The sequence below is a fragment of the Pongo abelii genome, chromosome 1 (genome assembly GCF_028885655.2).
Source record: "Pongo abelii isolate AG06213 chromosome 1, NHGRI_mPonAbe1-v2.0_pri, whole genome shotgun sequence".
Classification (NCBI taxonomy): domain Eukaryota; kingdom Metazoa; phylum Chordata; class Mammalia; order Primates; family Hominidae; genus Pongo; species Pongo abelii.
The window spans coordinates 7,547,521-7,572,313 of record NC_071985.2 but is presented as its reverse complement, the minus strand read 5'-3'; the positions used below and the strand labels follow the sequence as shown (position 1 = coordinate 7,572,313).

The 24,793-nt window shown below is 36.3% G+C and overlaps 1 protein-coding gene across 1 annotated transcript; it reads right to left on the bottom strand.

Annotated features, from left to right (window-relative positions):
* Positions 1-372: 372 nt before the first annotated feature.
* FH (fumarate hydratase) lies at positions 373-22,850 on the bottom strand. The gene is given in 10 exon segments (NM_001132068.1): positions 373-740; positions 3,565-3,718; positions 5,557-5,684; positions 7,156-7,359; positions 9,090-9,255; positions 11,682-11,864; positions 14,957-15,133; positions 16,673-16,783; positions 20,223-20,357; positions 22,687-22,850. Coding segments are annotated over 10 exon segments (1,533 nt in total). The 5' UTR covers positions 22,819-22,850; the 3' UTR covers positions 373-597.
* Between the last annotated feature and the right edge of the window lie 1,943 nt (positions 22,851-24,793).

The following is a 24,793-nucleotide window of genomic DNA, read 5'->3' as shown; positions in this document are numbered from 1 at the left end:
TCTTTGGTAACAGAAACAAGGTTGGAGGGATAGGTGTGTGTTTAACACACAGGATATGTATGTCCCAATTTTCTTAACCTATTCTATCACACACACACGCACACACACACACACGCACACACACACACACATATACACATCTCCACTCAGAAGGGCTTGGTCACTGTGTCTCCAAATCAAAGGAAAATAAAAGACGGCTAAGGACATGGTTTGGGAATGAAATAATAAGATATAATCGGGCAATTTTTTAAACCACCAATAACCTCCAAAATTAAAACCCTTTAGAAATTGGTAACTTATGAAGTCACAAAGACAACATGCACAAATATCATGGATTCAACTATAATACAAGTCAATTAACATAGGAGAAAATTTAAGTCTGTTTTCCTTTTTATTTTATAAATGTATTTTATTTTACACTTGTTTAATCCACCTCAGACCTAGCACATCCTAGGGTTTTATATACTGATCAAATTGCTCTGCTAGAGATACTTAAGTTCAATAGCAGTTTCCTTTCAAACTTATCCATTTTTAAGAAATGGGAGTCTGTTTTTTTAAATTTTATACATGTTTATTTTCATTATAAATTTATTTAAATCACTTTGGACCCAGCATGTCCTTAGGTTTTACCCATTCGTCAAACTGCTCTGCTGTGAGATAGCCAAGTTCAATAGCAGTTTCCTTTAAGGTTGATCCATTTTTGTGTGCTGTCTTAGCAATCTTTGCTGCCTTGTCATACCCTGAAGAAAAAATAAAAAGATGACATATGGGTTAGTAGTGATATTTGGTTTCCTAAAGCAAAAGGTGACATAATTGTTTACTTGATATTGATGCTATATGGGCCTCTTAAGTGACATTTTTTTGTTTTTAAAAATAGTTAACAGTGATTATCTCAATAATCATTTTTTACATAGAACATTTACTTTTCTTAAGAAATAAACACTTAAACATACCTCACTTTCTCCAAAAGATTTGTTCCTAAGTTGAAATTTTCCACTAACTTAGATACTTTGAAGGGGAAAAAAGTAGAAATTATAGCACCAAGACATAAAAATATACATCTGGGTATATTTTTCAAACAACATGTTTAACTAGAAACAATTATCTTTCTAAAGAAACATTAACAAGCTAAATGCTCCAGTCCAGCAGAAAATATAGCACTGCACGTCTGGCAACTGTGGTGAGTGGCTGAGAGGGCAGAAGTCCTCGCAGTGAGGCAGGGGCAGGCAGGGCCTGGGGAGAGGTGCCTCCAGAGCTGCTTCCAGTGGCTCTTCTCTATGTGGCTCTCCACTGCAATGTCTTCTATACCCTGGCCTCTTCCCAGACGTTACAGGGACACAAATGGGGAGTCTGGGCAGAAATACAGACTGCACAAAAGATCACAGGCATACTGTTTACTTCAGAGTTATTTGCTTTTCAAATTAATAAAAGTGGGGGCAGGGCAGTTCTGCAAGCTGTCTTGTCTTAACATATATATATTTAGTCAAGAAGAAAAAGCAGGAATGAAAATGAAACCAATGAGGGAGAAAAAAAACAAGATCAGAGAAATATGACCAAAAGGAAGAAGCTTGCTGAGGCAGTATACATCATCAACAAGATGGCATGTGTCAATATGCAATTATTAATCAGCTATAAAAGAAAGCATGGGCATAGTTACTTTTATTACTTAACTGAATTTGTGAATGCTAAATATGTTGAAAAGGGCATTTATTGATCTGAAAGGGCATTTATTGATGCCATTTACTGAAAAGGGCATCTTTCTTAAAGCAGAAATGCTTTGAGAAAGAATTTGCATGTTAAACTCTTGAGATCAATATATATCCAGTACTTTTATTTTAATAATGGCTTTAAAGTCTAAGCATTTCAGTTGTCAAGTCCAACAAGACATTATTGGCAACCAGCCTGGTCCATAATGAGAATATAGGGAACCCATGATTCAGAGGGTTGTAAGGCTCACACCAAGTCAACTAGTGAGGTGGTGTTGACCCATCTCATTCTCATATGGCCTCTAACAATTCTTTTTATGTCACAATAAGTTGATTCCAATAAAGATTTACCAATCATTCAACTTTAGGAGACACCTCTAATTTAAAAGTTTTGGCAACACATTCTGAAGTAAAGATCTGATGAAAACTGCTCACACGAGCCTCTGGGTTCCCCTTTGTGTTTTTCCAGATGTAGTTGATGTACCATAATTTTAAATGGATCAAACATTATTACCAATCTCAATGCCATACCAAAAAACTGATATCATACTGGGCTCAGAGCTACCTAAAAGAGTCAAGTGAGCTCTAATTTTAAAACACTGAAATTATAGCTTGATGTGAAACCAGGAATATAAAATTTGCCTTGAAAGTTCAAGATTATAGAAGAAGCAATAACCATATTATGCCAAATAAGTGAATCATAACTTGTTCTATAATAGAAAGTCAGAAAATATATTAACCTCTGCTTAGCAGAAAGGAAGAATGGGTAAAAGGCTTTTAACACATCATAATATACTGCAACATAATGCCTCAAAATCTACAAAAGTGTAAACAGTTTATTTAATGGGGATCTCTATGGTCAGTCTACTACCCAAATCTGTACGTTTGATTCTACATAATGAAATATTTACAGTTCCAAAAAAGACTTATAATACAATAGCATGGTTTTAGACAAAATATTTGCACTTTCCTTCCTCCCTTTCACTATAAGCAATGAATACATAAACTTTTTCTTTTAATTGTAACTTTCCATTTCTGAATTGAATAAAACAACAAAATTAAAGCATTGTAGAGATCTAGGGAAGGTAGAAAAATGAGTTCATTCAATGTCGCTAATCAGCAGTGCCACCTAGTGACACTACCCACTGAAGGTCTTTTTTTTTTTTTTTTTTTTTTTTTTTTTTTTTTTTTGGGCAAAGACACTTTATTTATTTATTTTTTTTCTTCTTTTTTTTTTTTCTTTTATTATTATTATTATTATTATTATTATACTTTAGGTTTTATGGTACATGTGCGCAATGTGCAGGTAAGTTACATATGTATACATGTGCCATGCTGGTGCGCTGCACCCACCAAATCGTCATCTAGCATTAGGTATATCTCCCAATGCTATCCCTCCCCCCTCCCCCCACCCCACAACAGTCCCCAGAGTGTGATGTTCCCCTTCCTGTGTCCATGTGTTCTCATTGTTCAATTCCCACCTATGAGTGAGAATATGCGGTGTTTGGTTTTTTGTTCTTGCGATAGTTTACTGAGAATGATGATTTCCAACCTTCCCCAATGGTCTGCATAGAATATTTGGCATCTGAATTCCATTAAAATTAAAATAAGTTTGAACTACTACTTCTCAATACATTTCAAATAAAATGAGGCATAATAGATCAAGTTTTGAAAGAACTATGACACCATACAAGTTATATAGTATCTTTCCACATGGTTTCAAATATTTTGAGATTTTACTAAAACCATATTCAAAAGAAATTCGCTGTTCTCAAACATTGATCCACTTGTCTCTTAAAAATGTTTTAGCTTTTTAATTTTGCATTCAAAATGATATTATTATTCCTTAAACACTTACCTATATGAGGATTGAGAGCTGTCACCAACATTAGAGACTCATTCATCAGCTTGTTGATCCTTTCTGTATTGGCCTGGATTCCCACCACGCAGTTTTCTGTAAAGGAAACTGAAGCATCCCCCAGCAGCCTGGCTGAGTGTAACACATTTTTAATCTTTGAGTAAGTGACAGAGAGAGAGAGAGAGAGAGACATTACTAAGGCAACATGTTTTTTGTCCAATAACATATTATTTTCTGGTTGTTAGTAAATATACAATTCAATAAACATATAGATCTCCTACAAATTTTAAGGCACTATACCCAAGGAAACAAATGTGAAAGAAATCATGAACATTTGAAGGCACAGAAATCTAAAAAAGGTGAAAAAGACATAAATACAAATGACTAAAACACAAAATAGCCCATAGCAAGTATTTAGAACAGAGGTCTGAAGTGTTAGCGACCATAGAGAAAGAGAAATTAACTCCAGTTGTTGGAACTGGTGAAATTCTATTTTATGGAGAGGACTTGGCCAGAGAAGGAAAAAGAATCTTCCACGCAGAAGGAAGAGGAGCAAAGATGCAGAGGTTCGAAAGTTCAGCATGAGTGTGAGGCAATTAGTAAAGTCAAGGCAAAATCTAATGATCACCAAATTTCTAGGTTTTCTATGCTTTAACAAATACTCCAGTCACTGTAAAATAACTTTTCATATAATATTAAAAAACAGTATAAAATCAATTAGCTTGTTTTGGCTCTTTTTTTTTGGGCAACATTTCCAATATTTATTAAGATATATCCACATCCTAATATCCTCTGGTCTAAAACTCCACAGTCTGAAAACTAGACTTCCAACAATGGACTCTAAGACACATAATCTAAGTTTTAATTTGCTACTAATGACCTTGTAATAAGGCAAATTTTGATTATCTTTATTTTACATTAAAAATAAAATTTTAAAAAGATTAACAAGCCATTTATTGTTATGCACCTATAAATGCTGGGTATCTCATGTTAACTGTTTGGAATCTGACCTGAGAGCAAAATTTTAACAGTCTGAATTCTGCTCTGGCCTGTGTTTTTATTTACCACTAGAATATACATTCCATGAGAGCAAGAAATCTGTCTTTTCATTGCTCTGTTTCTATTATGCATCCAGTACAGTGCCTGATAGAAAATGGTACTCAATAAATATTTAGTGAATATATTAAATATACTCAATATTTGTCATTTGCATATTCTTATAAAATTAAAATTAGAATTTACAACAGATTCCAAGAGAAAGTAAGCCCCTACTATACTTTAGCTATAACACTTTGTCCAAATGAAGGACTCTAAATTATGGCAACAGCTCCACTATCTGAAGCTGAGGAAACTGATGAGAAATGACGCGATGCATCTAACGATCTTTGTAAAGATGAAAGAAAAAGAACAGTTTGGATGGACACAATGTTTTCAAGTATGTGGAAAGGTAAATGAAAGAAAGTCTGACAGGGGGCAGAAAGAGAACTGGTGAAAAAATGTTCAAGCAAGCAGGGATGAAGAATGTTTCAAGGAGGGACAGTCAACATCAACTATTAGTAAGGGAAGAAGTAACTGTGCAATGGCAGCTGGACTGAGGTAGTCACCAATGACTGGGAGAATAATTCAAGCGTGGAGGGGGCCATGCTGGGCTGTGGTGACTATAGCATAAATGAAAGTGAGTATGTGTTATCCTTTCAAGAAGACTGAATTTGAAGAAGAAAGCAGCAGCATGAGAAGGAGACAGGCTTGTAGGGAGGCGTTTTATTTTTCTTAAACTGGGGCTATTAAAAAAACATCAAATTGCTTAGGTTAAAAGTCAACTAATTTCTATTATCTAGGGTTATTCTGGTAACTTCATAAATGCTTGACTTCCAACTGCTACTTATGTCACCCAGCTACCCACTGTGGAATCATTAGAAGTCTTTATGAAATACAAAACCAAGATAATAAGCCTTTGGTCAAAAAACATTAAAAATCAGATTTAAAGCTTACCATCATTGGCTTGAAAACATTCAACTCAAAATGTCCATTGCTGCCTCCAACAGTGACAGCAACATGGTTCCCCATGACTTGGGCTGCAACCATGGTCATTGCTTCACATTGAGTAGGGTTCACCTTGCCTTCAAGAAAACCACCAATGACAGAGTAAGACTAGAATTTATGCAAATAATCAGGAGAATAAAGAAGTCTAATTTCATTAAATAGAGTAAGATATACAATAAAGCAAGGCCCAACCATCAGTGTAATTTAATGAAACAAATCAACCAAGGAAGGCGGGATGGATAGCCACAAACTGAATCATTCAAAGGCTAACGAGTAGCCACAACTACACATTATACATAGTTCTCCGCCTTCATAATTTTCATTCATTCTATACATATTTATGGAGCCAGGCACTCAATATACAACAGTGAATAAGAAAGATGCAGGCCCTGCCCTCGCAGAACTTAGAGGCTAGGGAGAAAGAGCTGGCAATTATAAGGGGTAAATACAGAGAAGGGCATGCTGCTATCAGAACACTTATAAAAGTGACCCTTCACTAACACTTGGGAGGCTTCCTAGGGGAAGGTGATGCTAAGCTAAAATTTTCCTATTTATCACATGAGTCTCTGGAACCCCACTACCCTGTTCATACTCCTTGGACAAGCTCCAAGTTTGAATCAAACAACCCAGATTCCTCTGACCAGTACAAGTTAACACACTGGAAAGATTATTGGGTGGATTATTTCCTTTATCTGTGACTCCCCATTTCTCTTTCTTTTGGCAATCACCCTGGATTTGCAATCAACTAAACCCTTACATCATTTTTCAACATGAAATACTTTAAAACAAAATTTCATCCCTTCTTATTCTACAGATCCATAATTTTTATAAAAATCTAGAGTCAGGCCTTTCTTTCCCACTATTAAAAGTTACCTTGTCAGTTTTAGCCCAAGCTACAATGGCCTTTATGGATCTCAGTTCTGTCATCCACAGTATTGCTATCTCAACTCTGTTAACTGCTAATATGATTAGCATGTATTCTCTTCCTTCACCCTCAGTCACCAGTAAAGTGTTGAAGGGCAGAGCCCTTCAGCTTGTTACCAATATATTCTTCTAGACTGAAGTCACTTCATTAGTCACTTCTGAAATGTCACTGTTCACCCAGCTACATTCATCTGCCAGCACTGCCCACGCTTCTCCACTGGAATCAATGACTATCATGCGAATCTATCAAATGACTTGCTGAAATCCAGACATACACTGTTGTGTCACTCGCTATATCTAACAGTCACATAACGCAATGCAAAAAATAAGTGAAGTTTGGTATGACTTCTTTTTATTCAACCCATGCTGATCACTTTAACAGCCTGTTCTACATTTTCTAATGTGGGATTCAAAATACTTGCTGCTAAGTCAGACTCTTTTTTCCTATCTTGTTACGTGATGTGCCCAGAAGTCCTGATCAGAGGACCACAGACATGCTCAAACAGCGTGCCTTGCGTATCCAGCTTTGGGATAACTTTAAACAAAAAGAGACATGTTCCATAGCTAAGAATGCCTAGGACCTAGTCAAGTTCTAGCTCCAACATTTACTAGCTATGTGATTACCTGGCATGATACTGCTTCCTGGTTCATTTTCAGGCAAGATCAATTCTCCGAGACCTGACCGAGGACCAGAACCCAAAAATCGAATATCATTTGCTATCTTCATCAGACTGCAGGCAGTAGTGTTCATGGCTCCACTGAGCTCAACCAGAGCGTCATGAGCAGCCAGAGCTTCAAATTTATTTGGAGCAGTGACAAAAGGCAAGCCTAAAGAAAAGAAAAAATATCCTATATGGGTGAACAAGTTAAATTAAACATTTTTCTACTATTAGCAAGTTAAACAGAAAGTTCCAATATATGAAAAAATAAAAATTGTACTTCAGAAAAAAATGTTTACTTAAGACTCAAATTTTGTCTACATTTTTAAAAGAAGTCCTAAAGGAGTAGAAAGTTTTTTAAGTTTTTTCAGACAGAGTCTCACTCTGTTGCCCAGGCTGGAATGCAGTGTGGCTCAATCACAGCTCACTGTAGCCTCAACCTCCATGGCTCAGGGAATCCTCCCACCTCAGCCTCCAGAGTAGCTAAGACTACAGGTGCACACCACCACGCCCAGCTAATTCTTTAATTTTTAGTAGAGATGGGGTTTCGCCATGTTGCCCAGGCTGGTCTCAAACTCCTAGGCTCAAGCGATCCACCCACCTTGGTCTCCCGAAGTGCTGGAATTACAGGTGTGTAATTCCACTGTGCTTAGCCAGGCACTACATTTAAAAGGTGAAATAACAAGTACAATAAATGTACTGAAAGAAAAAACACAATCCTACTGCAAACACACATATATGACGCCTGACTATGCTTGAGTAAAAAGTATATGGGAATTCATTCTAGTTTATTCCGCACTTCTTTCCTAATACTTTTTTTTTTTTTTTTGAGACAGAGTCTTGCTCTGTTAGCCAGGCTGGAGGGCAGTGGTACAATCTCGGCTTGTTGCAACCTCCTCCTCCAGGGTTCAAGCGATTCTCCTGCCTCAGTCTCCCGAGTAGCTGGGGTTACAGGCGCCCGCCACCATGCCCGGCTAATTTTTTAAAATTTTTACTAGAGACAGGGTTTTGCCATGTTGGCCAGGCTGGTCTCGAACTCCTGACCTCAAGTGAACTGCTCACCTTGGCCTCCCAAAGTGCTAGGATTACAGGTGTGAGCCACCATGTCTGGCCCCAATACAATTTTTTAAAGTTTCTTTGTCCACTTTACTGTGCTTCATCCTCTCCCCTAGCCAGGAGCCCACAAGATCCCCTGTAAAAACAGGGTGCTAAAATGAGTTAGATGTTCTCAGTTAACCCCCATGTTAAAAATTTTATAAATCTACATTTGCCAAACCCTAAAAGTAGAGTTCTTTTCTATTAAAATATGGTTTAAAGACAAATCAGCTGGTAAGCTATCATGTGCAGTGTATAATTATCTCTATCCTAACCGTCTGGTAACATCTACATCTTAATAAGAGTTCTGAAGATGACAACTTGACCCTAATAACAGTTATCATTATCTAAAGTATAGTACTCTCTCTACTAAAGGAAAGACATAGTTAAAAAAGGTCAATAATTCAAAGAATTATCACAGCATGACATAGGAAAAAAAAGAAATTAAGTCTGTCTACAACATATTTACTATTCAAATAACTTACTCAACGCTCAGTTTTTTTCTGCCTATTTTGAAAACTGCTATTCAAAAGTTTAAAGGGAAAATAATTGAAAACTAACTAGTAAACAAAGCTAACACTGGTAGATTTTAATGGCATGCTGTATAAACTCCTATATGGAACATTTTTTAAAAGGCAAATAATTAACATTATAACTTCAGAAACGACTTAAAACACATGTTTGATGGAAAAATATCATTTCTAACTTTAAATTCACAAGAATTCAAGACAGGAACACTCAGAAAATATACAGACCACGTATAATGAGAAATGAAAATGAGAAATCATTCATGTGATCACTAACCTGTAAGTGCAGCCACTTTTGCAGCAACCTTTTCTGCAAAGCCAATTCTAGTATTTAAACCTGTACCAACAGCAGTGCCTCCAGCTGCGAGCTCATAGATTCTTGGCATAGCAGCTTTTATTCTTGTCATTGCATATTTTACTTGTTGAACATAACCACTAAATTCCTGAAAAGAAAAGAAAATTAAGGTAAGAATAAGTAATTCCTAATAGCTTACAAGTTACTCTAACTGCATTAAATAGAAATTTTTTAAAATGTCTTTCAGAATACTAAATTACAAGCTAATCAAGTTTTATTTATACTACTTCAAATCTTATGATGAGCAAAGTATACGGAAGGATGAGGGTTTATAGAACCATAAGGTACGACAATGCCATGATAACATGCAGCCTATTTATTATAATCTAGTCTTTTAACAGGAAGCAAAGAAAAACAGCACAGGAAATACACTTTAAAAAGAACAACTTTACTACACTAAATTATTGGTTTACTTGCAGTCTACTAAAGAAACTGAAGTGATTTCTTATTTTTGGGGGATGTCTCAGACAACTTTGGTAGAAGAAAAAATAGTAACTCATCTCCCCCCAAAAAATGCAAACATAGAAATATTCTCCATACAATTTCAGTGCGTAAACCTTACAGGAAATATGAAGACATTCTACAGAGACTTGGGAAACTAACGACTCACTGAATAGCACAGGAAGGTAACAGTTTGCATTCAAGGACCTTCCAAAAAGAACAGGAGGTAACAGTGGAGTCGGATCGCAGCATCGATGTGCCAGTGCCAACGCTGGCTCCAAATTGTGACAGGCCCTAATTACGGCAACCACACAATGTATGTGTTGAACACAGAAAGGGCTCTATTAATAGTTACGCAGAAACAAAAGGCATAAACTGGGAGTTCACTGGGCAAGCCAAGATACATGGTTACACTAAATCTATCCTTTTTTCCTGCCTGAAAACAGTAAAAAACCTTCAGTGATAGGAAGCCATACTGTTCTAAAGAAAACATTTCAAAAGATATAACTCATTATAGGTAGACCTGATGCATTTGATGTAACATCATTCATATACAGTCATGCACCACATAATGATGTTTCAGCCAACGAAAGATCACATGAACAGTGGGACCCTAAGATTATAAAGCCATATTTTTACTGTACCTTTTCTACATTTAGATATGTTTAGATACACAAATACTTACCATTGTGTTACGATTGCCTATTGTATCCCATGCAATAACATGCTGCACAGATTTGTAGCCTAGGAGGAAAAGGCTATGCCATATAGCCTGGGTGTATAGAAGGCTATACCATCTAGGTTTGTGTGAGTATACTCTGTGATGTTCACACAACTATGAAATTGACAAAGGATGCATTTTTCAGAACATATCCCCATTGTTAAGCAACACATGACTGTATGTATACACACACAAACAAACACACTAGATAGATTCACTTATAAAATACACTTTGACAGGGAACAATGCACAAACTCAAAAGACAATCCCAATAAAAGCAAGTATAAATGCTTCTGATAAAGTCAAACAGAAAAATATAATTTTCTGTCTTAACAGGAAGAATGATGATTTTACACAGGAGGCTGAGTCATGGCCCAAACGGTATTTAGTATTGTGGTTTTCAACACCAAAAAAAGGTTAAAATTAGAAACTTGAGGAATATTCAAAAGTTTCAAAACACACATACTGGTCCTCCTTAGAAATTATGCATGGTCCTAAGTACTAATGATGCAAAGAGAAATGAGACACAGCCTTAAGAAGCAACTCAATCCAGTGAGTTCAATTTAGTCCCATCATTTGTTTTTCAATTACTCATTTCAAGTTTTTCTCATTCCTTCCATAAGGAAATTAAGCTACCCCAGTTGGAGTGTGAGTTTACTAAGACAAAAGTCATTCCTTGTATTTCTTTACATTTCCTTCACAATGTATACTATTAGATATTCCTTAAGGCATTGAAAAAGAAACATGAAAATGCTTTCTAATATCTTGGAGAAGAGAGTAGTATCTCCTTCACATGCGGCCAGATCCATCTTAAAAATATCTACCTTATTTAATCACTTTAAGATTAAATTTTAAATAATCTACTAATTTAGGTAAGAAAGACAAAAGAAAAACCATGATGATACTGATGGAGATGACAGCGATGACGGTGGTGATGATGGGAGCTAACGTTAACGGGTACTTACGTGTGCCAGGCATGCTTCTAAGCACTCTACATAAATCAACTTATTAGAGCTTCACAACTATGCTATGAAAGAGAAATTATTTTCCTCATTTTGTAGCTCAGAAAACTGAGGCACAGAAAGGCTAAATGATTTTCCTATGGTCCTGTAGCTTGTACACGGCAAAGCTAAGATTTGAACCCGAGCAGTCTGACTGAATCTGACTTACAGCCAGTACACTCTGCTTTTCTTCTAAGTGGATGTCAATGAAAATTACTGATTGGTTGAACAGAACAACTTCTGTCACTGAAGTTGACGGTTACAAATTTGGCCTTTCAAGGATTTCAAGGATGACACATTGGCCATTTGTACCAAGCTCTAAATTGAATAAAATTAGTCAAACTCCTATACCTGCCCAAGAGTAAGTGGAACAGCATCCTGAGTATGAGTACGTCCAATCTTGATGATCTGCTCAAACTCTTTGGATTTTGCATCAAGAGCATCATGTAACTTCTGTAGTCCTGGTAACAGTACTTCATGAACTTCTATTGCAGCAGCAATGTGCATTGCTGTGGGAAAAGTATCATTTGAGCTCTGTTGGAAATTTTTCAAAAGAAATATAAAATGTTAAATCAGAGGCAAGAAAAACAAACTTCTGAATTAAACTTCTCAATTAAAAAACTCTCCAACTAACTACTCAAAACCCAGCTCAGTTACATTTATGTGTGGCATGTCATAGGTAAGTTATTATAGAACCAAATAAGCAGCATCCTGGTTTCTAACACATACTCAGAATTGTATTATACACATTAAGTATACTGAATGTATTACGTATTATATAGAATACATATTATATCTGCCTGCTAATAAATGACAGCAAAATACAGAGAAGTATTGTTAACAACTACACTTGAAGACAGCAGTAGTACCTTCAATGTAGTTGAATATCTTATATCAAATTACATCAATTATTGAATTATATATTCTTATAAAATCTTATAATTGAATATCTTACAATTATACAGTGCATACAGTCTTTCATAAACAGCTCTTTATTAAGTTTAGAAAAATTCTGTGAGGTATATTACCACTTTAAAAATAGGAAAGCCAAGCCCTCAAAGAGACTGTATAAATGCCAAAATATTTAGCAACTGGCAAACCTGAGACCTAACCAGGTAGTATACACTCAGTGCTCTTTCCTCAACTGTTGACCCTATACTTTTAAAACATAATATCAAGCTGGGTGCAGTGGCTCATGCCTATAACCTCAGCACTTTCGGAGGCTGAGGCAGGAGGATCAATCGAGGCAAGGAGTTTAAGACCAGCCTGGGCAACACAGAGCAATATTCTGTCTCTAAAAAAATTTTTAAAGTTAGCCAGGCATGGCGGTGCATGCCTGTGGTCCCAGTTGCTCAGGAAGCTAAGGCATGAGGATCCCTGGAGCTCAGCATTTCGAGGCTGCAGTGAGCTATGCTCACTCTACTGCACTCCAGCCTGGGTGACAGAGTGAAGCACCATCTCTAAATACACACACACACACACACACACACACATACACGCACACACACAGATATATGTAAAAGTATACTGTCATTTAAAAAGATACGTTATTTATATATTTTGACGTTTACTATGCAAAATATAAAGTACTTACAAAAGAAGTAGGATGAATGGTATAATAAACACTTATGTACCTGTCACCTGAATTAAAATAGTTTACATAATTATCAACATGTAGCCAATCACGTTTCATCTATAACTCTACCTTTCTGAGGCAGACTTCAGACTTCAGTATACACAAAACATAAATTCATAAAGGCAAGTATTAGATTGGGAAAATCCCTTATACAATGAATGTATATGAAAAAAACTTCTTCCTTACTACTTAAAAATATATTAAATTATAGCTAGCACCCAGATCTCAGTTTCTAAATATCATTTTCCAATAAAAATTCTCCAACAGTTCCTTGAAAAATGGCTGTTTCTAGGGCTGGGGCAGAAACAATACAAGACAATGAGCTTGGAGCATCTTAAAATACCAGAAAGTCAGAACACACTTAAGAAAAGTAAAAGGATGGTGGCATGCCTAAAAGGACACAAGAGCCAAATGAATTGGGTTCCCTGAGCTGAAAGAATTTAAGCAACAATATAAACAAAAGTATGGGATTATAACCTGAAGAATAAAATAAATAACCATGAATCCATACTGATATACACAAATAATTGAATAAATAAATAAATGGGACAGAGAGAACAAATCTTCCTTGCAGAAAAATTCAACTAACAAATGTAGAACGAATAAAGAAAACTGAAAATCACTATTAAAATACCACAGCAGTAACTGCTGTAGACAAGATTCCCTGATGAATGCTAAAAATAGTGGGAAAAAGTTTAACGAAAAAGAAGATGTTTGCCTAGCCTCAAGGTAGCGCTATTAATTACTACAGTGATTTTAATGTAAGCCCAAAAACTTTTTGATACTCCTCTCTCTAGAAACTGAAATACAGTGCCTGGAATGCAGGCAGGGTTTAGTGACCTATTTCTAACGAACAGGGCATAGAAGAGGAAAAATTATAATTTTACCATAGAGAAAAGTGGCAAGTTACCAGCTTAACCAAGTGATTAAGGTTAACATCACCAGTAAAAGTCATGTTGCTATCATGAACCCCTGATATGACGCAATGAGAAGGGCCCTTTATTTCTGTGATAGTTTTCTCAAAAATTCAAAAGTCTCAGTCTAATGAGAAAACATCAGACACACCAGAATTGAGGGACATTCTACAAAATACCTGACCACTGCTTTCAAAGTGTCAAGGTCACTGCTATGTGAAATCCTAACCTCTAGGGTAATAGTATTAGGAGATGCGGCTTTGCAAGGTGATTAGTTCATAGGGTAAAGCTCTCATGAATGGAAGTAGTGTCCTTATGAAGAGACCCCAGAGAGCTCCTTTGTCCCTTCCACCATGTGAGGACACAGAAAAGATGGCCATCTACAAACCAAAAAGTGGGCCCCCACCAAGCCAATGAATTGGCCAGTGGCCTGACCTCGGACTTCTAGCTGCCAGAACTGTGACAAATTAACTTCTATTGTTTATAAGCCACTCAGTCTATTGTATTTTGTTACTGCAGCCCCAAAGGACTAAGACAATCGCAAAAGACCAAGAAACTGTCACAGATTGGAAGAAACTAAGGGGACATGTGACTAAATGTAATGTATAGCATTGATTGGATCCTGAAAAAGAACGTGAGTGGAAAAACTGAGGAAAGCCTCAGTTTTTTTTTTTTTAAGTCTGTTGTTTAGCTAAGAGTACTGTATCTATGTTAATTTCTTAGTTTTGATAAATGTACCATGGTTACATAAATGTTAACATTAAGGGAAGCTGAGTGAAAGGATATAGAAACTATTTGAACTATCTTTGCAATTCCCTTATTAATCTAAAATTATTTCAAAATAGAGTTTTAAACAATAAAAAAAAACATATACTAAATTCAGGTGTCCTAAAAGTAATTTTTATAAGGATTGAAACATAAAGCCAAGATTCCTTAAAGAAATAAGAACCATAAGAAGCCTTATCCATTAAATAATGAACTCTTCTTGTCAAAAAGTGAACGCTTCTTTTACAAGAAAAATCTCAGGTATGCTTTTCAATTTATAACAAAAAAAAAAGCAAAGCTCACATACTGACCTGGCTTTTATTAACATGATCATTGGGATGCACAGGTATCTTGCTGCCAAGTTCACCTCCTAACATTTCAATTGCTCTATTGCTAATGACTTCATTTACATTCATATTTGTCTGAGTTCCTGATCCAGTCTGCCATACCACAAGAGGAAAATGATCATTTAATTTACCTTCAGCTACCTGCAGAAAAAATGTTAAAAATGAGTATTTTAAAAAAGGAAATAATATTCATTCCACTATTTTAGTCAACCATAATTAAGTTCCATTTATAAAACTATTTTAAATATGTTCATTGTTTTCATATGCTAAATGACCTGCTGATTATGCCAGAGTCTGAATACAGTTGACCCACATATCTAAGCTTCTGAAGCATCACTTGCTCCAACCACAGATACTTTAAAAAGTGAAATATTATCTATAGTGAATGGTATGACAATTCACTGGTTTCAAATGAAAAGGGAATCAGAGCTATCTTTCTTATTTTTCTCCAACTGCCTCCTCTAATAGAGGGCCACCTGTTAGGGCTGGCAAATACGTTTAGTCTTTAGATATATTTGTTGCTGGTGCTCAGCAGGAATATCCAACAGATGTTATTGCCAGAGTCAGCATGATAATGAGCTAGTGACTTGAAAATGTGAGTTCACTAATAGCTACTTCATTGCACAGATGTCCAATGAGCAGTAATCACCAAATGTAGAAATAAACACTGCCCAGATTTGCCCCTATTTTTGTTGTATTTTTATACTTTCAGCTTATGTGTTAGTTTTTGGATGGTGTGCTTTGTAAAATGTGGGTGGTTAACAATCTTCTGGAATGATTTTAGCTTAAAAAATCAGAATGCACTTGAGAAATCTATTACCTTGAACAACTGGTCCACTTTAAAATAAAACTTTTTTCTAATTATATAAAAATATGTGATTAGCGTAGAAAATTTTGAGAACTGAAAAAAGTAAAACAGTCACTATAGTTCTACTGCTCAGTAATTATGACTATTAGCATGTTGGCATCCCCAGTCTCTATCTCATGCAATGAGGGGGGGGTGTGTGTGTGTGTGTGTGTGTGTGTGAGAAACACACATTTCCTGTTCATTTTTTCCTAAACAAAATTAGGATCGTAAAATACATATATTTTTGCAAACTTTCCTCCCTATTTCTCATAGGCTAGGCTTTGTTCATGCCAATCTTCAAAAAAGTAATTTTCTATAATTTACCATATAAATATAATTTATATAACTAGCTATTATAGTTACATATTGTCTAATTTGTTTTCATTATTATAAATAGTGCTGTAATTAACAATACTATACATACAGTTCTGTTACCTCTGATTGCTTCTTTAAGACAATGTTATTAGCATATTAGTAAAATTACATTCTCAATATGCACTATCAAATAATCAACTGGTTTTAAAAAGATTTATATATAAAATAAAAAATCAAGTAAAGTTCAAATGATATCTTTTCAAAAAATTTTCTTAAAACTATATAAATTAAGGAAAGTCAAAAGGCTTAAAAACAAAAGGTATAAAATCATCCAGAAATTTTGTCACAATGTAACATTTTAAGCACTATATCATCACTAAAAATAATGCTACCACCCTCCCCTGAAATTCATTAATTCAAGAATTCACAGTTCCCCTTTCCTTCTGCCAGAGCATATTGTCATCCAGAGTATGGCATGGGTCTGATGTTATTAAGTAAACACACTTAGCACCTCCTACCTCATCTGCTGCCTTCATTATTGCATTAGCAATCTTTGGATCAAGACCATAATCCTGGTTTACTTCAGCGGCTGCTCGCTTCAAGATGCCAAAAGCTTTAATAACTGGGGTCTAAAATTAATCAGAAAAATATTTCAAATTTGCAATTTTACTTAAGCATGGAAGTTTATTATTTTGGAGGATGCAAAAGCTATACATAAAACAATGAAATAAAACAGCAACACTATAGCTCTAAAATGTTTAGGTTATAGAGAAAGATTATAGACAGGAATTCATGAACCAAGAATCAACATTATCATAGATCTATTTGTTTAAGGAACCAAATAAAAACAAATACATTGACTCTTCATATATATATGTGTGTATGTCTCCTACATACATATACATATACACACATATTCACATGTATACAATCCTATGCACAAATACACACAATAAATTATATGTGTTTATTTCATATACTATAAATAAAAACAAATAGTACTCAATCTTTTCACCAGCAAGAGCCATTATTTTCTCACTGGATCCCACGTTACATTATAATTGTTTCCTTCCCCTCTTAAAAAAATAAACAAATAAGGGATATATTTAACTGCCAATCAGTATGAGACTACCAGTTACTGACTGGGTTATCATTTCACCCCAAGGCCAAAAAGCAATCTATTCTACTTAGCTAGTAAAGCCTTAATACTCAGTAACTCCCTGGACATTTCTCTCAGAAGAATTATTTTTTTAAATCCAAGATTCTCCAGACCTAAAGGTGACAGCTTCCGATACATATAAAACCCCGTTAGTGCAGATCTTTTCATTGTCTATCCCAAATCACCTCATCAAGCTTGAAAAGGATAAACTGAAATGAAAACCTAGTTTTTATAAGACAAGTTAATTGTGAGTTCTTGTCAAAATTAATAATACAGTTTGTTGTACAGATCCCACACCAGGTTTGAATGGGGAAAGAGCAGAAGGGAGAAAGGGAAGAAAGGAAGAGAATGATGAATGTATAAGAGAGAACCTGTCATCTCTGGAATCAAAGTAGAAAAAACAAAGAAAAGTAAGAAATAAGACACATTAAAAACATAAACCTGGACCAGAGTAAGTATAAGCTGAGGGGCAAATAGAAAAGGAAAACCAGAAAATTTTAAATTTCAATTTTAAGTAACTAAAATTAAAACATTAGAAATGTTTTACTCAAACGAAATGGGGACAGATGGCACACAGGATTAGAAACTTCAAAACTTTAAATATGAAAACAAATGGGAATTTAAATCTCCACAGTAACAAACACTGCGGTAGTGGGCTGAACCACTACCAAGGGCAAAGGTGAATGCCAATCAACGCTGGCCATCTGAATGGAGTGAATGACCCCCAGTGTTTACAGACTATAAAAATAAAAAAGGGTCATTCACAGCAGGAAGAGGTTCAACGAACACCATAAAATGGCAAAATGTATCACTAGAAAGAAAAGACAGGTCACCTTAGATGTTCATAATCTTTTTTAGCTTTGTTTTCCTCTGGACCTCAAGTAAAAAGGATTGAGTTTAATCATACTACTCAGTTTAGAGTACATACAGACTGTTTTACATGTAATAAAGTTCAGGAAATATGACAAAATCAAGACCCCAGGTGTCTGCCTTTCACAGGTGTGCAATCCCAATGGTTGTGCTGTCTCTGGAGCAGCAGCAGGAATCACGCCCCACCAGAACTACAAAACATGCTGGTGACACAGATCAGTGAAAACGGCAGCCATGCTCACTCCCACCAACACTGGCTGGGGCTGACCTCCTCCTTAGTCTCTGGAGTTGAATAAAATGAGATTATTTTAGGATTGGTCACTACCCTTTTTCACCCAACCACATAGTCAAACTATGTTTACCTCACCACCAAGAAGGCTGTAGATGGCAATGACAAAGATATTCTCATCAAAGATTCAGCTGCCTGTTGTAAAGTTCTATATACCTGTCAAGAGGCAGTCTTGAAGGCTTAGGAATGACTTAAAATTACTGAAAATAAAAGCATATTTATAAGATAAGTGTTAAACAATATCTTACGGGATGAAGCCTGGCTACTTCTAGGCTTACTAGCCTATCCTGCATTGATTATTTTTCATACTCCGGTTGGGCTCCCGTAGAATATGTTATGCATTTCTCAATACTTTTCACACTTTAACATCTCTGAAATCAAGATGTATCTTGTAATCAATGGTAAGTCACAACCTTAATTGGTAGCATTTTTCTTTCTTAGTGGTGCCTATTGGTGCATCTTCTAATTGATGGCATCTTAAATTTAATTGAATGTGGTAGAAAGTTCTATCATTTAATCATTCATATGGAATTGAATAAATACTTATATATTATCTATTATATGTCAGACATGGTTAAGAGTAATACTTCGATGTGTTTGTGTACTATATACTTTTTAGGAAACTGAAACCAAAATACAAAGTGTAATTTTAAAAAATCCCAGTTTTAAATTAGTGGGGGAAAAAAGAATGAGTATTGAAATAAAAATGTTTACAAACTGTAAAATCCTAGTAAAAATCTGTAAATACCCAGCAAGAATGAAAAGACAATCATTTAGTTCTGTCAAATAAAAATCCAAAATAACTATTCACAATAGCAAAGACATGAAATCAACCCAAATGTCCATCAATAAAGGATAAAGTTGTACATATCCACCATGGAATACTATGCAGCCATAAAAAAGAATGAGATCATGTCCTTTGCAGAGATATGGATGGAGCTAGAAGCTGTGACCCTCAGCAAACTAACAGAGAAACAGAAAACCAAACCCGAATGTTCTCACTTGTAAGTCGGAACTGAACAATGAGAACACATGGACATAAGGAGGGGAAGCACACAGGGGCCTGTGGGGGGAGGGGGAGCAGCAGAATGAATAACTAATGTGGTGTTTTAATATCTAGGTGTTGGGTTGAGGGGTGCAGCAAACCACCATGGCACACATTTACCTATGCAACAAACCTGCATATCCTGCACGTGTATCCCGGAACTTAAAATTAAATTTTTTTTTTTTTTTGAGACTTGAGTCTCACTCTGTCGCCAGGCTGGAGTGCAGTGGTGCGATCTCAGCTCACTGCAACCTCTGTCTCCCAGGTTCAAGCAATTCTCCTGTCTCAGCCTCCCGAGTAACTGGGACTACAGGCACGTGCCACCGTGCCCGGCTAATTTTTGTATTTTTAGTACAGACGGAGTTTCACCATGTTGGCCAGGATGGTCTCGATCTCTTGACCTCGTGATCTGCCCACCTCGGCCTCCCAAAGTGCTGGGATTACAGGCATAAGCCACTGTGCCCGGCCTTAAATTTTTAAAAAATCCAAAATATTCAAAGCGATGGCTCAAAATAATAGCATGCTAAAACTTCAAAAACTTCTTTAACATTTTAGTGAAAGAGAACATCTTATTACTCATGAAGCCATCTTTTCTAATAACTTTACATTTTAACTCTGAAAAATATTTATTTATAAAGTAAAGTGAGTCATGAATACAGCCTACTTCATCCAAAATAAGCCAACATTTCCACAAATGCCACTTACTGGCATGCGTTCTGTCACACCTCCAATCTTAAAGTTCATCGTAGATCTCACCGTCTGGGCGCCATAATACTTATCATTTGGCACCTTTAGTTCACCAAAGGTATCATATTCTATCCGGAAGGAATTTTGGCTTGCCTAAAGACAAGAATACAACACTGTTACAAGCTGAAAAGAAACCCAGGATCAAAAGTAATTGCATCTTATCAGCTGTTAAAGAGAAAGAAACCTGAATAAGTATCACAAAGACAAAAAAATACTATTTGGATTCTCATTCTCTTCCTCACTTTCAGGTCTTTCCTTGAGAGCTCTTTGTCACACAAACTTATTAATTCAGGCGTTAAAGACAGATTGTAGAACTAATATACTATGCTGGTGATAAACATAAAGACTTTGAAATACAAATAGTAATCTTTTCCATTTCAAGAGTATGCTTATTACTGGTCAAGATTTGGCCAATTCAATGTACTTAGTTTAATGCTTATTTTACTGGGAACTTTTGAAAATGGTCTAAGAATGATGATTTGAAATTTATAAACATTATTTATATATAAACATTATTCATATATATTACATATGTATATTCATTTATATGAGAAACGTATAAACATTATTTATATATATAAACACTATTTATATATATGCCATCATGCTACCAAGTCAGTATCACAGCTGGTCTGCCTGTTAAATATTCTCATTCTCAATGCACATTTTAATGCATTTTTAATAATTAATGATCACACGAATTATTCATGTGTGATTTATTTGCTTATTTAACTGCTTTGCTTATTTAATCTCCCCTAAACACAAGAATAAAACACTGTCTGTAAAACCCTATCCCCATAGGGACTGTCTTATTTACAGGGCCTGATAGTGGAAGGCACTCAATAAACAGTATCTTACTATTGAATGAATTTGTATGTGTTCTTTTAAATAAAAGGTAACTTAGGGCATCTAGGGTTATGTGAAACTCTCAACATTAGCAACAGGAAGAACTTTTAACAAAACCAACAGAGATTTTGGACCTGAGAATGGTTAGAGGGCAAAAAATATCAGAACTAGAAAAAACAAAAACTACCTCCATCTGATTTTAGCTAACATTACAATTCTAAGAGCAAGGTAGTGCTATTTTTTGACATTTGCATCAACAGGATAGATTCAGATGTTCTCCAGTCTGCTTCCCTTTACAAAACACTAAATGAATAATAAATAAATTTAAAAGTATGTAAAGGTTTTAAAATGCCCTAAAATTATTCGAGCAGGGAGTTCGAGGAATACAAAACATCTCTGATTCTGTAGTATAGTGGTATATCGTAGGTATAGTGACCCAATCAAATTATCTTCAAGTTTACAGTCCAGAAAAAGTATTGGCCCTTTGAAATACCCTAGATGGAGCATTTATTTAATGAGCACTCACTACATGGTATTTTCACATGTGCAGTTTTGCTGAGTAGCTGTTAAGTATTTCAACTTTGCATACGGAAACCGAGGCACAAAGACAACCTGCCCAAAGTCTCAAAGAAGAAGCAGAGCAAGATTTGAAATCACATCTCTTAGACTGCAAACCTCATGCTACACCAGAGTGCACAACTGTTACTCTTCAACTATCATTTCTCAAACGTTTCCTAACAATATACATATGTATTTAAAGCTTTTTAAAAGCCTGCATTACTAAAGGTGACACTCTAAAGAGCAAAAGGACTTACGTAAGCATGTCATAACCTGAACTTGGATCTTTAAGTTCTTAGCTGTCTTTCTGAATAAAAAGTACTGATTCAGCTCCTAGCCAATCTGCTCAAACATGCTTCAGAATTCTATGCCCGCGGTATTCGGAATTGAAGAGTTTTACAAAAGTTACGGGTGAAACCATAGTCAGCCTAACAAACTGAACATGCAATTTCAAAAGAAGTAAAATCTTCGAAGAAGCTTCTACCCCACCTGGAGGGCCTGAAAGCAGTGCAGTGCCCCTTGGGGAAAAAACCACAGTTCAGAAACCACTAGATGCACAGACGGCCAGTGTCCGGCCAGCAAGGCCCAGCTACGGGGCAGGACGGTGCGGGAGCTGCCCCTCTCCCGGCACCCTCCGCCCACGCCGGCACTGTCCTTGAGAGCAGCGCCCCACGGCTGGGGGCCTGCGCGCCAGCAGCAGCGAAGTTACCCCAAAACGCCCCGGCCTCGGCCCGCCATGGACGGCTCCGAGGAGGCGCCGGGAGCGAGCCCAGTAGGACCCTCTCTGACAGCCGCCGTCCCTCCCCAAGCGCTCTCCCGGGCTGCGGCTCCATCCCTGCGCTGGAAGAGGCGTCCCGAGGCCGGGAGGCCAGCCACGCCGGCGCGGGCGCTGAGCCCAGAGTCTGGCGCGGCCCGGACGCCCGGGGAATCTCTCCCGCCAAGCCGCGGGCGCCCGGGTCGGCAGGCAGGAGGGCTGAAGGTCACTGCGGGGAGGTCGGGGGATGGCAACAGCGCTCACCATTCGAGCCGCGTTCGGGGGCCAAAACGAGGGCACAGCCGCGCCACCCAAGCCGGGAGCCGAAGCTAAGGCTGAGGCTGGAGCCCGCACGAGACGACGCGAGCGCGCGAGGAGCCGAAGTGCTCGGTACATGGTGCTGAGGCAGCCTGGGTAGAATTTCTGGGCGGCTGTGGCCACGCCTCCACGCCGGCTGTCAGAAGCCGTTCCGCCCACCGGCCTCCGTCTTATCCAATCAACAGCCTCACACCAACAGGTGGGACGGGACCAATCGTGAATGACCAGTAAAGAATGAGGGGGCGGGTTAACTTTCTAGTAGTAGTGTGGGGTGTAAGGCCCTCGGATTCATGGGAAACTAGAAAGAAGGGAATTATGGGAAAGAAGGCTCAGGTTATTCTTGGAGCCGGTCTGATTTTTTACGTGTGGCTGTTAGAAGGCGGGAGTATTAGCTGGTGAATCAGGTCGTGTTTGGTTGGTGAAATAGCCTAGAAAGAAATATTTATTCTTTTATTTATCATGTAATCACTCATTACACGTTCTTGCTACTGAAATCCTTTTTCGTTTCTTCCAGATTGTATCTTCTGTGTAGAATTTTTGGGAAGTGCAGCAAAGTGTAGATAATGAAATAGTAATTATTCATAATCCCACAACTGAAAAATAAGATACTTACTTATTTCTTTTAACTTATCATTCTGAGATCTCTACAGTTTCCTTTCTCTTCTTAGCCTGTACCCTCAGAACTCTTTTTTTTTTTTAATGTATTGTGGAAGATGTACACAATTGTAGGGAACCTCGGAATTTTTATTATTTGCATATAGTTCTCCCAGTTTTTTGCATAGCTAATTTATACATTTTCAAATTAAAGGCATATTGTTTTAGTATAATAGTTGATTACAGAAGAGCAGGAATTGATATAAAATTGCATCGAACCACAGTTTTAACTTTTCTCTTTTCTATTGCTTGGAACCAGATGACAGTAAAGAGAGAGCGATCGGATGTTCTTAAAATCAAAAGTCCAGAACCTGCAAAGCCAAATTTATGAGTCAAACTTATAAACTTGCCAAACCTTTTGGTAACATTATGTTATTTTGTGACTTATAAATTTGACACATATTTAAAATATAAAAATTCAAATGAGATTGTAATAGTTGAACTACAATCAAAACACACTAGAAAACTGAATGCAAATTCTTTACAACATTGCTAATAATGGAATGACATTTTGTTTTTGTTCTCCACCTTCCCAGCAGGTATCATTATTGTGTATATCATTATTTTGATGCATCCTTTCAGTTCTGTGTATTTTTTGCTTCGTACACTAATATACAAACAATGGTTTTAATATTTTACTTTAAAGTTTTACTGTTGTATAATTGAACTCTATGCTTTTAAGATATAGCCATGATCTTTTAAAATTAATCATATTGGATCACATGAATACGAAATATTTTATTTATCCAGTTTCTTAATAAAGAACATTTTTCTTTGCTATTACACAAAATTCTTTAATGAACATATGTTTATCATTTCTTCATAGATCATCTCTTTCTTCATTGGATAGTGCCCCTCTTTATTGTTATTGTTGCTTGTCATTTTAAACTTTTTAAATATTGATATTTCTCTACCAATTTTGTATTGGCTATTATTTGCCTGATGTACATTTCTCGTTTTATTTTATTTTTTGTTTCATTTTCTTTCGAGCATGTCTCTTATTCCTACCATACAGTTTAACTGTAACCCAAATTAATAGCCTTTTTATAAATAGGTTATTTTAATCCCTTTTGAAAATCACCTATGACACATATTATGTTCTAGAATATTTCAAAGCACTTTACATGTATTAATTCTTGGAACACTCAAAAACAACCCTATGAGATAGGTCCTATTATTATTCCTGTACATAGAAGAGAAAAATTGATGCCCAGGAACATCCAAGTATTTATTTGTGTGTTTTACTTCGATTTATTAGTGAAACTGATTTTCTATCTGCAGCAGTAATATAAAGTTCCATTTTTAATTATTCATTTTGTTTGAAGTAAAATATTCAGTATAATATGAAGATGCTATATAAATGACTAAAATTTGGGAAATGTTAACTTAGCTAATTTAT